The following is a 17,194-nucleotide window of genomic DNA, read 5'->3' as shown; positions in this document are numbered from 1 at the left end:
CATTCTAACAATACTCTTGGCACATTACAAAATAAAGATACAGTCCCTGTACCCAGAAGGACTTATACTGTTAGAACCAATTTTGTCTCCTAATCACCCTGGCATTTCACTAAGTAACCTGGACACAAGGACAGGAACTTCCGCAAAGGTGCAGAGCTGCTGGTTTGGGTTGGGAGGGTTGTCTCCTCCGCTGTTGGTGGCGAGTTGTTCAAACAAGGGTTTAACCCAACCACATGTCGGTCTCCTCGGACACCGTGTATTTTAATAAACTGTTGGGTTTTAGCACTCTCTTAATGTGTCAGATGTTAATTCACTTATGAAAATGTCTTTGTTAACGGAATCCCACTGCTCTAGAACTTGGAAATAAGAAAGTCGGCCAAATACGGTACTCAAGAAAGGGGCTAATTAAATTGGTACATATGTGTAAAAGGAAACCTCCTGCTGCAGCCAGAAATACTGCCTTTCCCATCCATAAAAATCAGGTGAAGCAGAATTCATAACTGCCGTGAAAGACTAGGATGTCCATTGCATTCTAGTTTAGCCTGCTTTACTGCTTACGACCCTTAAGCCACACCACCAGAGACTTGGTCATTATTATTATTATTATTAATTATTGTCATGCTCTGAGGCTCTGGTTGGAATCAGGGGCCTGTCGTGCTAGTTGCTGCACCAACACAAAGGAAGACACAACCCCAGAGAGTTCACGACCGACGTACATTAGGTACATTTCAGAATCTCTCTTGCAAAAAGCAATGCTGGGATAAAAGCAGAGGATCTGAGCTGAGAGGCCAGTAACGCTTTCTGATCCGATCCCTCAGCCCTGCAATGGTATGGGGAGCTCACGGACATGAGAACAAGGATGGTATCAGTCCCCTTCTATTGCCATGCTACAGTCACTTGAGGTTCAAGCTCTGCACCCTGATGATGCTGATGTATTCTTTGCATTGTGGTAGCAACATGGGGCCATAAGCAGGGATTGGGACCCCACTGCGGTAGGCACTGTACATGCACAAAACAAAAAAGCCCCCCTCCTCTGGCCATGGAGCTCCCTGATGGCAGTAGAGCCAGTGTGGGGTCTGTTATGCAAAAGATTAGACCCCCTCTCCCCAGGTCAATAGGAAAGCGGTTTGTGATACATCACCCCGCTGAGAGGATGAACAACATGGGTTAAAAATAATTATGATGATGATGTGGCAGCCAGATGGGTGCTTCACAGAACACACACACAAGACAGGTCCCTGCCTTGAAAAGCATAAAAATCGACATGATAATAAATAAATGCCACAGCTGCGGGGGAGGGTTGGGGGGGTCTCAGGCTTTGCCCTGGGAAGGGGGAGGAGTTGGGGGACAACCTCAACTCTATGCAACTTTCTCAGCTGGAGGGAAAGGACCTTCCCCCTGGGGGCACAGAGCTCGTTGGTTGGGGACCCTCTAAGGGCTCCATCCCACAGAGACACCAAGGGAGAGATGGACAAGAGCTATTCTGTATTGGAGTCCCTGCTGCCAGCCTCTCTGCAGCCATGTGCAAGTACCAAGTTAATTATTCTTATACCAGCCTTGACAAAAGGGCATATCCTGGTCCAAGCCATTGAGGGGAATCCGTAATGGTCCTTGGAAACTTCTCCCATCACCGACAGTAGCTATTTTAATCTAATCTATATTTTCCCTACTGTAGCTTCAGCCAGTCACCTTTCTTCTGTCTCTAATGACAGAGAGGAATTGTGTCCTACCTTTAACATCCCTTTGCAAAGTTCTAGACACCTTCTTTTCTCCAGGCTGGATCTTCCCAGCTCTTGGCCCTAACCTAGGACTTGGGAGACCCTGCTCCGCCACAGACTTCCTGTGTGACTTTGGGCAAGTCTTTTAGCCTCTCTGTGACTCAGTTCCCCCAGTGGGGATAATAGCACTGCCCTGCCTCCCAGCGGTGCTCTGAGGATAAATGCATGAAAGACTGTGAGGGGGCCACATCTGTACCTAAAGGTCGTTTAACATTGTAACTTTCTATTCTGAGTGCATTTGTGAAGAAATTTTTTTTTGTCAGCCATTGACGAAAACAAAAGACAAAGGGGAACATTTACCTAGAAAAGAGGGTTTTTTCTTTCTTTCCCCCAGCTTAAGGTCTAAGCCAATCTGTCTACACATAACATGTACTTTCTGCACTGTGCAGTTTTGCCGGGATCCTTGAGCTACTGCCTTCCCTCCATTCACAGCACACCTAGTCATTCAATATCATGCAAGTGATATCATTTTTCAGGTCTCTTCCTCCTCTAGACTCTTAGTCACATTGTTCCCCTGACCGGGGTCACTGACCCGAACAAAGAGTTATTTGCTAAACCAACATTGATAGGACTTCACTGAGCAGTGGGAGCAGGAAGCTGCTGGAGAGAATGCTTGGTATTTATTCACCTGAGGGATCTTTTCCTCCCTGAAATAAACAAAGCCTATCTTAGCCTGGCCATAGTTTCAGGCACTTATGTGGATCTTATTCATTTTTCTCAGCTGGTAAATCTGATACATCATTCAGCTTTGTCAATGAAGATACCAGATGTTCAGTTAGGAAGATATTTAATGGTGATTTTATTTTGAGCATGCAAACCGGGCATCTTCAAAGAAGCGCCGATACAACATTCTTGCAAGGTTTTGACATCTCAGCCTTATTAAAACTATCCTCATTAGAACACTCCCTCAATTTACTGCTTGGAGTCATTGGCCACCTTGCAGGGCACTGAGTTAAGAGAGCATACGAATGCAAACGGCTAGTTTAATAAAAGCTTTTTGCACTTTCGGAGCAAAAGCGACCCAAATGCTTGCAGAGTTTTTGCACTTTTGAAAGGCAGTTCACTAAAGCTAAACCAGAATGCATACACTTATGCTAGGAACTTTATCAAAGGTCATAAAGAGATCCACTGTTTGGGCAGGAATAGATCACATTAATGTAATTTAAAAAAACCCAAAGAATTAAGAAAGATATTGCCAAGATGACAGATTTTGGTCTCTCCACGGTTTTATATCAGTGCAACTCCACTGGCTTTAGTGGAGTTACCCCTAATTTAAACCATAGTGAGATCAGAATCAAGCCCCAAACTTTCCAGAGCTGAAGATTTAGCTCAACATTAATACTACAGATAAAACAGATTATATTAAAATGGATCATTGCACAGAATAACACAATGTAATACTTGTATTGTTATATGCATATATCTATATTAAAGATGCACCAAACCCCCAGAACTACTTCCCAAACCTTTCCCCAACATGATAAAAGCCCCAGCTAATGTGGTTTTACAAAACAAAGGCCAACTCTGGTTTTGCTTCTCTTGTGTATCATATATATATAGAAAGTGGCTGCCATTAAAAGAATAAAAGCCGTGCACAATCGGCACTGACTGCAGTTTTCAACTAGACTTGGCATAACAAATAACTAACAAGCACCTAGCAGCTGTTTGAAATGCCAACTATCTAATGGTGCTTGACAATTGTAATTATCCATTCCTTCAAAAGAGAGACATTCATTTTCTGCAGGTCTCATTTTGCAGGACAATCAGAACATACAATGGGCTTTTTTCTCCTTTGCTGTCCATTCCTTGCCCCCTAAAAAGAAGGATAGCAGCAACACTGGTTGTTCAACAGAGATGATCCTTGCAACTAGCTGCCTTCTACAATAAAGCATCCCAGCAGTAGCACTTATTGAACCTCAGGACTGAGAACCACTTAGAGGATTTAGATGCCCAATTTCCATTAATTTTAATGGGAACTGGATGTCCAAATTCCTTAGAATGCATTGAGAAGCTCAGCCCACAGCTCTAAATTATCCCTCTGTCTAAGACCAACATCCCATTCTAGATGCAATTTGCCTCTTCTATCCCACTTCCAGAACACTGTGATGCAGCAACGGGCTACAAAATGGAAGGCTCTCTCTCTCTAGCATGCATGTGGGCTTACTGCTAAACTCCTTGTGTTATATTTTTTGGGGTCAGCTGTGCCACATTTTTAAGGCTCAGTATCCCTCAGTTTGTAGGCTGGAAGGGACAGCGACACCAGTCAAAAACACCTTTCTTACCCCCTCAGACATGAAGGAGCTGTGTTTGCTACCAAAAAGTTTATTTTCAGCAAGCACATCAGATTCCAAGATGCCACACTGTCTTACTAATCAATTTCTCTTACACTTGCAAACAGAAACAATGTTGTTGCGTTTTACCGGCCCCTAGATCAGTTAAAAAATGGCTTTTGTAAGCAAGAAACAAAGCCCAGGAACACCAAGGTTTTTAAGACTGGAAAGAGAATGGAAATAGCATGTGGAATAGTTCTTACCTGGAATGGTTTGCATTCTTTGCCCCGTTAAACGTACACCACACCAAACAAAAAACACCCCAAACTTCCTCCTTTATCCACTCAGTCTTGTTAAACTCCACAGCTTAATGAGCAGATTATAGAGAATATAAAGCACTTTCCTCTCTCTTCAGCTCTCATGACGTGAAGTTACCAAATCCACCGAGATGCCAGTACAAGAGGTGAGTGAACTGGCGTGTGTGAGAGAGAGTGAATGAGAGGGGGGGAAATGAGAGAGAGAGGTGGGAGGATGGGAACAGCGGCACAGGTTTTGATATAATCTCTACAACTTCAGAAATGCTGCACATATTTATTCCAAGCAGGGACAGAGCCCTATGCCTCTTTACTCAGGCAAAATTCCCCACAGAAGTCAATGGGAGTTCTGCCAAAGTATGAGTTGAACTGCTGAACAGGCCCTATTTTAGCTGGTTTAAATCCTAAATGTTTTGGATTCTCCATGTGCCTCGTGCTTTACTGTTCCTTCATATTGCATCATACGCACGCTGGGCCTCATCTTCAGATACTGACATCCATCCATCAGGAATATTGCATTGGATTCATTTCCTTCAAGGTAAGGTAAGGTAAATTGAGGACTCTATGCAGGGTTAGAGTGCTCCACTAAGTGCTTTGGAGACTGTTTCAAATACACAATTGCGAACACTTGCTTTGTAAATGCTGCATTATTCAGAAACAACTTGCAACAACTACAAAGGACTGTACTCCCCATAACTAGCCACAGTCAGAAACCTTTACCATTTCCAGCACCTTTTATTGGAGACCGTCAAATAGAAGACAAGCCTGCGCTGTTGATCCTACAGGTTTGCTATCATTTAGCTTTAACGCACGGCCTCTATATGTAAGTCACATTGAATAACTAACTGGGATACTATGCTTTGCCAAGTGAAAGAAAACAAAGTTTAAGTATAAGGAATTACAAGCATGATTTCCAGACTGGTACTCTGGTTTTACAAGTGCACTTTTGCCAGGGAATTGCTGGAATGCTTTGCCAGTGAAAAGCATGAATGAATCGCAAGCAGAATCTATGGTGAGTACAAAATTGTGCTCTTAAAGAGAGGATTCTAAAGCAAACTCCTATATCCGATCACTTTTTGTGATCCAGCTCCTACAGCAGTTTGGTTTAGTGCACTCTTAAATGAGCAAAAAGAAGAGAACATCTATATTGGGGCTAAAACGAAGATTGACAGCTATTTTGCTATGTAAAATGTTAATCTTTGCTAAGGAGCTTTAAAAACTAGACTGGACAAGGCTCTAGGGAATAAACTGTAGGGAACAATCCTACTCTGGTGAAGAAATAGACTAGATGTGACCCAATAGGGTCTTTCCTGTCTCTAACAACTATGATTACATGACACCTTGAAATATATTAGAGCAACAAATACATTTTCTGCTAAATTCTGGTCATTCTGCTAACTCACCCTCCCATTCACCACCCCACCCCCGCCCCTGCCGGTCTTCTCTGTTCACCTGTCATGTCCTGTCTGACATCTAGTCTGTGAGCTCCCTGGGACAGGGACGGTCTTTTTTGTTATTTTCTGTGTACTGCATAGCACAATGGGGCCCTGACCCTCAGCTAGGGTTCTTAGACGCTACTGCAATTGGAATAATAAACTAGGAGAAATAATACCTACCTCGTTTATAGTGCTTTTCATCAGTAGATCTCAAAGCACTTTATAAATATTGCAATTAAGTCAGGATGGAAAAAATGCAAAAAGTAAAGCCAGAAAATGGTCAGCAAAAAGGCACTGCATCCAGTCATAATTCAATGACCAGAAATATGGGCTATTAACTCTATTGTTTAGTAAGAAGTAGGAAATAACATTAATTACTTACAGCACAATAACACTTTGAAAACACAGCACTGAAATGACCTTGCTGCATTACATACGGACTCTTTCAAAGGCTAACATATCACATCTGCTCTGCTTACAAAGGAAAAGGTGTGTTTTCAAATTGCTGGTGTCATGGGACTTGAAAAATTAAGGCTATGTTCTTCTTGTTTTTGGTACCATTTAGAATAGCGAAGAAGAGACCACAATTGTACCTACAGGCTGCAAATGCTACTTTCTTTACCATGTTTTATCAGCAGAGAATGAACCCAGGACCTTCAACACTAAAAGCAAGGACGGCTACCATTTGAATTAGAGGAGTACCACATTTGCTATTAACAATAATAGGCTCATGTACGCGGACCAGCCACTACAGGAAACACACTACACATGTCACACAAAATACAAAATAAACCAGTGGGTGGGTTTCATAAACATGCAGGATGGAGAGAAATTTATTTGGTGTAGCTAGTACACAGGGCATAGCTATGAGTGGTCGGATGAAATTATGCCGAATATAAGGAGAAAAGCTTTCTGACAATGAGATCTATTAAGCTGTGCATTTCCTGAGGAAAATGGTGGAAGTCCTATTTTTTGGGGTGGGTGGGGGGCGGCTTGTAAAATTAGACTGGACAAAACAGTCCAAACATCTCTAACAATTATATTGCATGGAGAATGGGTCCATCAATGGCTATTAGCCAAGCTAGTCAAGGACGCAACCCCATGCTCCGAGTGTCCCTAAGCCAGAACACTGGGCTAGATGGACCATTGGTCTGACCCAGTGTGGCCGTTCTTATGTTCCAATTCTACAGTCAGAACATACCTGACAAATTTGCTGATGGGAATTAGGGGAGTACAAAGCCAGCTCTGGAACATCTGAGTACTGTCCCCCTGTGGTGAAGGCACAAAAGGCTATGTCAGCCTGAGTGCTACAGAGGACTAAACTTGAGTGAATAATGTTTTTTTGGGTCTGGGGCTGAATTGAATAATAATAATAATAAAAAAAATCTGAACCAAAATGAAACTTTCACAAGTTTTTGTCCAGTTGAAAAGCTGAAAAAAATTAATTTTCAATTGAATGAAACATTTCTATACCTCTAAATGATTTTTCCCCAGTGTTTTGATTCATTTAGAGTCAACCAAAATGTTTTCGGTCAACTTCAAATGATTTTGTTTTCAAATTTTTCATTTCGATTTGGCAGTTTCAGGTGTTTTTCACCTTTTTTTTTTTAATTGGCCAAATTTGGAATTGAATTCAAGACCTGTTTTTTTAAATGAAAAACACAATTTGTTGAAAAAAAATGATGCAAGCATTATAGAGGACCGCACAGACCACCTCAGGAAATCTGATCTAGCGAGAGCCCAATTCCTTTTCTTGATTGCGGGGTATAGCACAACTGGGACTTACTCGTCCTGCTGGCATTGTCATTCCCATTGTCGTAGCTTGCTTGCCCTCCTTCATCGGTATCTGATCGGTCCTGGCGCTCATAGAGCCTTTCATTCTCGCTGGTTTTATCCCGGCTGGAGGTGGATCTCCGTCTGCGCCTTTTCCTCCTGTAGCCCCGTGGCATTGGCACCCCGATGTAAATGGAATGGTAGTCTGCAATGGAGAAAAAAGAAACCCACCAAGGAACTTTCCATGCAGAAGCAGGGCTCTGGGTGTACAAACCTCACAGCTTTTCACTTGTGGATAAAAGCCAGTTCTTCCATATGCTCTCCCCACGCCATTAGGCCTGAAACACCAAACATTACTATCATGCTAACAAAGATGTCTGGCTACTCCCAAACCCATCGATGCTATGGAGTCCACAAGTAGGCAAGCCCTTGGGTTCTGCATCACATCAGCACCCCTAGAAGCACCATAACATGCATCCCAACTGATACATCGGGGTGCAAGACTATGCCAAACCATGTTTCACCTCCACAAAGGACGTTTTTCCTTATTTAGATGGAAACATGACAAATTTTATCCATTTCGCCTCAAATTTTGGCATTACTTCTCTATTCCATTACTCCAAGGAATATTACCCTGCAAGGTAGTCTTCAGACCAACTGAACAGCCCTATTCTGAGACGTGCTGAGTAGCTACAGCTTCCACAGACTTCAACAGGAGTTGTGGGTGCTCAACACCTCTCAGGATCGGGCATCAGCTGACTAGTAGGAAGTCTAAGGCAGTGGTTTCTCAACCTTCTCAAATTGTCCACCTCTTAGTCAAAGTCAAAAACGTTCATGTCCCCCTTACATTTAATATAAAAGAGTAAAAAAAAAGGTATCTAGGATAACAATAAGTCTTATTTGTGTGTGTGCTTTGAGAAGTTGATAGAGAATACTTGACTTTGAAGAGTAAGGGTGTGTGAGGAATGAGATTTTCTTTTCTTCCGAACAAATACGTTTTTCAATGCCTTGCAACCCCTTTGGTTGTCATGACCCATGAGCTGAGAAACATTGGTCTAGTGGATAGACAGGGCATTAGACTAGGACTCAGGATATCTGGGTTCAATTCACAGCTCAGCCACAGAGTCCCTGTGTGCCCATGAACATGTCACTTAGAGCTGTCCGGGGCCTTAGTTCTTCATCTATAAATGGAGATAGCACTTCCCTACCTCCCAGGAGGGTTTGGGCGAATGAATCCATTAATGATTATGACATACTGCAGTGATGAGGGCCATATAAGTAGGTAGGTAGGTAGGTAGATCAATCGATCACTGAAGTCAATGAGAGTTTTGCCATTGGACTTCAATGGGAGCAGAATCAGCCTCCCAAGGCAAATTGTGGAACACCTGGAATTTCTCTTACCTTCATCATCATCATATCTCTTCCTGGAGTTGCTGAGACCTCTTTCACTCAATCCATCATCCTCATCCATCATGATTGAACCACGAGAGGAGAGAGCTGAGGGATTCAAGGGGGGTGGGAAAGAAAGAAAAATAATTAGAACATGGCTTTTAAGAAAAAATATTTTCATTTTAGATCAATAAGAGATTCTCTAGAGAGAGGCATCTGGCTCCACATCAGTGGTAAGAGACTATTATTAAAATTGTCATCTTTTTGGGGCAGGGGCCATCCTTTAGTTTTGTGTTTGTACAGTGCCTGGCACAGTGGGGCCCGGTCCTTTTTCTAGATGCTCCTGCAATACAAATAAATAATAAATCAATACTGACGAAGGCTGGAGTTTCTTGCCGATCCCCTGAGGTGGTTCTGCCGGATCTGGGCTAAGACACATTGCTGGGGGGCAGTGTGGAGGACGTTGCTTAATAAATGTTATTTGTGTTACAGTAGTGCCTACAGACCCCAACAGAGATGGCGACCATTGTGCTAGGCACGGTACAGTCAGCTGGTGAGAGACAGTCCTTGCCCCAAGAACTTACAGCCTAAATAGACAAGACAGGCAAAGCATTGGAGAGAAGACGGTCTGAAGACATTGTTTCATTCTGTGTTTGTACAGGGCCTAGCAAAATGGGCGGCTGGTACATGATTGGGGCTCCTAGCTTCTACTGCAATACGCATAAATAATTACAAGGGAAATATTTAATGAACAAGAGGCCTAAATTCACTGAGGTGATTGGGTTTTTAATATTATTTTTGTAAGGGAACTAGCTAGGTTAGGAGGTTTGTAATGAGATACAGAAGCTATCCGAGCTGTAGGTACCTGATCCAACTGCCATTAAAGTCAAAGGAAAGGCTTCCCTTTTTATTACTCCTTATTATTTGTATTCCTGTAGCATGTAGGGCTCTATCATGGACCTGGACCTCACTGTGCTAGGTGCTGTACAAACATAGAACAAAAAAACCCGGTTCTTTTGATTCTCATTGTGGCTGCACCAGGCCATATATCACCAAGTTCAAATGTGACTCATTGCAATGGGTGATTAGGTAGCAATGGCTTTTGACGTTTGTCTGGTGACTTGGGCAACATGAGGTTCTCAGCTCAGTCCCTAGCATCTACATCACAACCACCGATCCTAAATGGCTGTCTCAACAGAAAGGCCAAGAACTAGACAGGCCGTGGAGACTGAACTACCCACTCACTCCTAGAGAGAGACACACATATATGGCAATTTCCTGCAATATCTTTGGGAGGACTCATTGTGGGCCTGGGACTGTATGAAATTCCATTGGAGAGAGTGACCACAGCCCTCCAGGAACGAAGAACAGTGGCTGGAGGCGGAGGGATGATTAGGCAAATTCACTCAGGTTTTAACATGTCCATAGGGGCACCGCCACCTGGAGAGGCTCACATATACTGCTTCAAACCGGATTCTCCAGAAGCCACTGGACAAAGAAAGGACTTTTGGATTAATAGCCTGAGTTTAAATTAAGGGCTCTCTCAGATCCAGCCAACAGACAGGACCTTCTGTCCAAGGCAGGGGCCGGGGGTCCCAATCCTTAGGGAAGGGTTGGAAGGACTGACACCTGTCATAGCCTGAAATTGGAGTTGGGGGCGGGTGGTGATCTCTGCAAGCATGTACATATTAAACATATATTTTAATATGTTTTCTCTGTAATGCTTTCCCCTTAAAATAAAGGTGCTTGCTTAGAAAGAGCTGTGGGCTAACTTGTAACTGCTGGCAATTCCACCGGTCATAGGCTTTAAAGAGCATGCCAAGTGCAGATGCTGGCCTGGTTAGGCAGACTGGCTTGCTGGGGATATCACAGTTTTCAGAAGCGAAAGGCTAAAGCAGTCTAGTTGTTATAGCTGTGGGGCTGGGAGACAGGAGACCTGGGTTGTAGTGCAGACTTTACTTTGAGACTTCTGGAAAGTCATTCCACCTCTTTGCTGAAGTTTCCCCCCCCAGTCTTAAAAAAAAATGATACTGACCTCCCTTTATGAAGTGCTTTGAGGATGAAAAAAGTATACAAAAAAGTGATCTACAGATGCAAAGTATTATTGTCCTGCTGCTTCTCTTAAGTGGAATTTGCATTTTCATCATGCACCGACCCATTTTGGTAAATATTTGTCCTGCTTTTTGCTCATAATTCTCACATACGGTTTTATTTTGAATGGGGTTTTTGTGTTTTCATCAAGAATAGTAATTAGTTTCCTAATTATCTCACCTACAGTGATTGCCCTTCACACTTGATGAAGACAAGAGGATGGTTACTAGTAGTGGCAGTAAAATCAATGCCTTTCAAAGTCACTTTGAGAGTGATCAGATAGCCAGCTCTGGGCTCTGAGTACCATCACAAACTAATGGCCAGCTCTTGTTTTCTCAAGAGAAGGCATCAAACATTATCAGAGCTGATCAGTTTAAAAAAAAAATAAAGATTTGCAAAAGTAATAGTGAATAAAGTACTGAGTTCAGGTTGTTGAGGGAAGCGTGGTCATGTTATTCTCTATTTGCAAGCATTCGTTTAACTACCGGGTATGTCTGGAAGTGCAAAATCTTCACAAATGATTATTTGTCCATATATTCAGACCATTATCCCTGTTTAAAAGCTGCCGTCAGCCAACCAGGAAACAGAATAACCTTGTCATTTATTATCGTATCTTATTTATATTACAGTAGCATTGAGAAGCCCCAACCAAGCTTGGGGCTCTATTGTGATAGGTGCTGTGCAAAAACAATATAAGAGGTAGTCCTTATCCCACATCGGTGAATCGGGGTTTATTTACAAAGTTTTTGTACTGATTTAACTAAAATCGATAGAAAGAAACCTATTTAGTTAAACTGGTGCAACCCCTAAGGGTGGACTGGTTATACTGGTATGAAGATGTTTCTGATGGCATATGCGTGCACTGTCTGAGGACATTCCACCTGAAGTGGCATTTCTCATGTCAGACCAGGTTACAAAACAAGGGGCCTGCTCCAAAGCCTATTAAAATCAATGGGAGTCTTCAAATCAACTTCAGGGGCTTTGGATTGGGCTCATAGTGCCCGACCTTGCTGCTACTGAATTAAATGGTCTAGTTTCAATGGGAGACCCTAAATGATTCCTTCTTAGAAAGCAGAGCTCTTGGTGCATTTTGGGCTGAATCCTTAGATCCAGACTACGTCACTGTTATGCAGGCAAAATGTCTATTGACTCCGTGGGAGGTTAGGGGGGCTGTGCTTACATAAGCGCAGCTGGATTTGATCTCTGTATATATACAGCCAGGTCCATAAACAAGAACGTGGTCTGTCCATTGCACTTAGGGTACAAGTCAAGGGTATTTTACTAATAAAAAATAAAATGGATTCCCATTCCTAGATATGGGTGGGAGTGTTCTCTAGATTCTCCTTTCTTTTTTTTTTTTTTAAATTTATGTTAGTGGGCTTGGCCCTAAAAAGTGAATCAATTTCAACCTCCTAGAACCCTACAGAAACAAACCAGCATGACAGCCCAACACACTGAGTAACCCTACAAAAACCAAGCCATCGTGCACAGCCCCATCACTCATAAGTAGCCTCACAATAATAAGCCAATGAGCCAAATATTCATTGTAACTGGAGAATAAAGACTTAGATAATAACCACACATCCCTTACAGAACACTTTTCAGCATAGATCTCAGGGTGCCTTACAAAGATGTGTCAGTGTCATTAGCCATAGCTGACAGATGAGGAGCTAATGTCAGAGGAGAGAACAGAATTTGGGTTTCTTGACTGCCAGCCTAGTCCTGAACCGCTGACATTCACTGGGGAGGCAGTGTAGGAACAGGGCTCAAAGAATTTTATTTAGGCCATAGAGATTAATACATGAATGTTGCAACACTCTTAATAAAAAAAAAATACAACTGATTGGGTCCGATTTTCAGGACACCGGGACGCAAATTGCCAAGTTTGGGTATTTAGTTACCACAACGGTGTGCACCAGATTGAGTATTTGCACGTGCCAGTGTGTATCTAGCACCATTTATGTAGATAAACACTCTCTTTAGGATATGCAATTGTGCACACATTGAGTGCTCAAATTGCACTAGTGCAAATGTAACCTGACATCAGGCCTTGACTTCATGAAACTAAAGGTTATCTGGTTATATTCCAGGATTTGAAGAGAAGATAGGAAAGTCATGTTAGAAAACGTGTAACAGAAAGGGTCTGACCAATAAAAATGTCAGACTAGGATCTGGGATGGGCGACTCAGCTGATAGATGAGAAGAGGACCTGAAACAGTGACAGCCCCTTCCAGCAAACCCCCAAAGAAATCCCCACAATCTGAAACCAAGCAACCACATAAATAAACTTAATCCAAACCAGACCTTTTACCTTGAGAAGTGAGAATTGTCAGAGACTATGAGGTCCATAAGGGACTTGGTTATGGATATCAATTGTATATGGAAGGTGCTCAGATACTAGGTGATGGATGACCGTATAAAACCCTAAAGCCACTTAAAAGCTTTTCTGGCATAGCTATTTTGGTTAGGGTTGTGATTTTTTTGTTTGTTTTGATTAACCTAGCTATGCCTGCAAGGTCCCCAATATGTGCAGTTACACCAGAAAAAACAGATTTTGCTGATATAACTTATTTTGTTTGTTGAACCAGAAAAAGCTTTACAAATCAAAAGGACTTATTTTGCTACTACAACTGCATCTACACCAGGAAGTTTTTACCACTATAGTTATACCGACAAAACTTTTAAGTGTACATAAGAACAGCCATACTGGGTCAGACCAAAGGTCCATTTAGCCCAGTATCCTGTACTCTGACAGTGGCCAAAGCAGGTGCCCCAGAGCGAATGAACAGAACAAGTAATCAAGAGATTTATCCCGTCGCCCATTTCCAGATTCTGGCAAACAGAGACTAGGGACACCATCCCTGCTCATCCTGGCTAACAGCCATTGATGGACCGATCCTCCATGAACGTATTTTTGAACCCTGTTATAGTCTTGGCCTTCACAACATCCTCTGGCAAGGAGTTCCACAGGTTGACTGTGTGTTGTGTGAAAAAAATACTTCCTTTTGTTTGTTTTAAAGCTGCTGCCTATTAACAAGACAAGGCTAAAGACAGAAAGGAACCGGCAGAGATGGGGTATGAAAGGAGGGCAAAGAAACAAGTGATGGGTACCTGAGATGCAGAAGGGAATGAAAAGAATGGATCAGAGGGGTAGACTTCTTATGCCATATAGTGTACGAAATAACGATCCCTTCTAAACTGAAGGTAAATCAAGTCTAATTCCATTTGGGGGTCCTCAACAAACCAGCTGAGCTTAACTTTTCTGGTCTATGATGTGCGGTATTAGGATGTGCTGCCATGATGTTGTGCTCTTTCTAAATGCCTTTTTGAGTAGGGAGTCTTCTGAAGAGACTCATTTCGCATCTCTGCAAACGGCCCTTGTTAACATGGTCACCAAGACTCTGGCTAAACAGGAACAGATATAGTCTGTTTGTATGCTCAATTATTCTCTTGTCCTTTTCTTCTGGTTCACTAAGAGATGAATTTGGACAAAGGTGTTTCTATGGTCTGTTCTACATTTATCGGCAATCCCTCGGGTCGAGGATGATCTTTCACATGTTTTATTTTTCATGGGGTCTTTGGTGACTGAGGAGTCCGATCCTTGAGCCACGGGCTCGTTGGCAGACATTGTAAGTGGTTTTGGAAGACAGGGTTGGGCCACAATTGCTGCGTGACAATTGTCTTTCTTTTATAGCGTTTTTCTGCAACCAGGGCAAGGCGGTTTTCCTCAAAAGTGGACGTTCCCTCTCTGACAAGTCTTCTCCAGTTATCCCTATCCTGGGCTGCTGTCTCCCAGTGTGGTGTGTCACTTATACTGACATAGCCATTAACCAGTCACGGATGTGCAAAAAACCCTACACCCTCTAGTGATGCAGCTATGGCAACAAAACCCCTAGTGTAGATGTAGCTATGCGATTAGAAGAGTGTCTCTGTCGGCACAGCTAGTGTTGTCAGGGAGGTGGTGTTCCTATATTGGCAGAAAAACCTCTTTCTGTTGACAGATGCTGCATCTACACTAGGCAGCTAAAACGCCTACTGTTGACATCCGATGCCCCTACACTAGGGGCCTATGCCAACACAGCTATGCTGCCATAGGCACTGTAGTGTAGACACAGCCTAGAACTATCAGTATACTTTAGAGAGATTCATAATTAAACATATGCACATTTACTGCCCACGAAGACATTTCGGGGAATGTTGTGAGCAAACGAAAAAGGGGTGTGTGACCATGGAAACTGCTTCTCAAACGTACAGACTAACATTCTCTATCCATCAACACTACCACATTTGGAATGTTTCTATGTATCTAGATCCACATGCGCACACATTCAGATATTTTTGTTAGCTTCAGAGGTTTTAATCTCAATATACAGAACTTTATCTGCTTATATCTTAGCCCTGGTCTCTGCACTACAAAATGTCAGTATAACTATGTCACTCCAGGGTGTGGAAAAATCTACATGAATTATAACAACCTAGTCCCTGGTATAGATAGCTTGATGGGAGGGCTTCTCCCATCGACATACCGTCTCTCGGGGAGAAGTACCTAAGCTGACTAGAGAAACTCTCCCATCGGTGTAAGTAGCATCTTCACTATGTGTACGTTGGTGCAGTGCTGTAAGTGTAGAAACCCCCTGAGTAGCTGCCAAGAATTTCAAAATAGAAATAACATTCCCTCTCCCTCTTCCACGCCTACAGGAGAAAAAGCAGTCCAATAGTAACTGTTGATGTAGTGGTTCAATGTAACTGCTGATTATCACATTGTTTTAAACATTTAGAGAGATTCCCACAGCAGGGGGCTGGTGGTCCTAGAATTTCTATTTTTACAATAGAAATATATAAATATGGGGGGAGGGAGAGATTTCCTAGCATTTATGTGCATAAGTAGGATTTATAGACACAATGACAACAGGTACTCTAGCATTATAAAGAGATAGCGTCTCTCTTCAGATTAAAATACGTAACATCTAAAATTTCTCATATTCCACAAGAACATTCCTTCAAAAATCGTGACAACTATGTGATAGATTCTATTATAGGGCACGAGGAAAACAAACATTACTTTTCTCAGAGGAGTTGTCATCTTATTACATACCAAAGTGATACAATTAAGGGTACAACAACAATAGCAGTGAAGCTGTAGCAGCAGGAGCTCTACAACTCCACCGAGGACCCTGGGTATTTACTTGAGCAGCTAGCCCATGCCACCACGACTATCATTATTTGGGCTAGCTGGATCAAAGCTAGCTCAGGTGTCTCGACACATGCTGCAGTCACACCTCTGACTGCAGTGGAGACTTACCATAAAACACGCCTTAGGTGAACTTTATTGCACACACGTTATTAACCTGCACTGTTCGGACCCACGGTGTTCCATAAAAGAGCTCTAGTTTTAATAAGCAACCTTACCTTCTAATCCCCTGAAATGTTCAGAACTAAGCAGAGGGGGGTGTCCAGTAGCTGACTGGCAAAAGCTCTAGGACGAAAGAAAGTCCTGGGTGCTGTAGGGTGAGGAAGCCTAGTTTGTCTTGACAGAGAAAACTACTGATGCAAGCATGGTATTGACTTCGAATGTCAAAGGCGCTGCCGCTTCCTAGTTAAAATGTGTTTTGGGCAATGTTGATTGACTTTTAGAGCGGAGCAGCATCACGTCACAGGACACAAATAGATCTCAGTGGAGGATGTGACATGCGAACAAGCGAGGACCTAGCCTTGTACAGTCACAATAACGAATGACGGAAAAAACAGCAAGAGCATAAAAAACAAAGCCAACAAAATCTAACCTGGTCCCCCTTCTGTGCTGCCCAGGGCATCCTGTCTTGGGTGCATCAGTCTTGCTCGGACTGTCAGTTCCCCCTTTTGGACAGGAACTGCCTTCATTTTGTGTTTTGTACAGGGTCAAATATGCTGTCAGCACTTAAGAAACGATCAACAGTAATAATAATGGAGCAAAGTTGTATTGCACAGGATGGTCCAATAAAACCTATACATGAAAAGCCCCACTGAAGTCTATGGCAGCCTGATCAGATCAGGCTCATGGGCTTTTAGATAATTATAGTTACTTTTTTAAAAATAAAGAAAAACCAGATAATTGCATTCCAGGCCATTTAGCAATCTCCGAATTTTGTCTTTATAGTGAAATG

At 42.6% G+C, this 17,194-nt stretch overlaps 1 protein-coding gene across 1 annotated transcript in view; it reads right to left on the bottom strand.

The window, feature by feature from the left end:
- Window positions 1–16,931, bottom strand: part of SLC4A5 (solute carrier family 4 member 5) — a 114,534-nt gene extending 97,603 nt beyond the window's left edge. The window contains exons 1-3 of the mRNA XM_065399333.1: window positions 16,835–16,931; window positions 8,973–9,068; window positions 7,585–7,776 (exon numbers count right to left, since the gene is read on the bottom strand). Of these exons, the coding sequence (XP_065255405.1) occupies window positions 7,585–7,776; window positions 8,973–9,068; window positions 16,835–16,931 (385 nt within the window). The remainder of the gene's footprint in view (window positions 1–7,584; window positions 7,777–8,972; window positions 9,069–16,834) is intronic.
- Between the last annotated feature and the right edge of the window lie 263 nt (window positions 16,932–17,194).

This window comes from Emys orbicularis, chromosome 2 (assembly GCF_028017835.1).
Source record: "Emys orbicularis isolate rEmyOrb1 chromosome 2, rEmyOrb1.hap1, whole genome shotgun sequence".
Taxonomy (NCBI): domain Eukaryota; kingdom Metazoa; phylum Chordata; order Testudines; family Emydidae; genus Emys; species Emys orbicularis.
The sequence above is the reverse complement of the archived record's forward strand: the minus strand, read 5'-3'. Positions and strand labels throughout refer to the sequence as shown.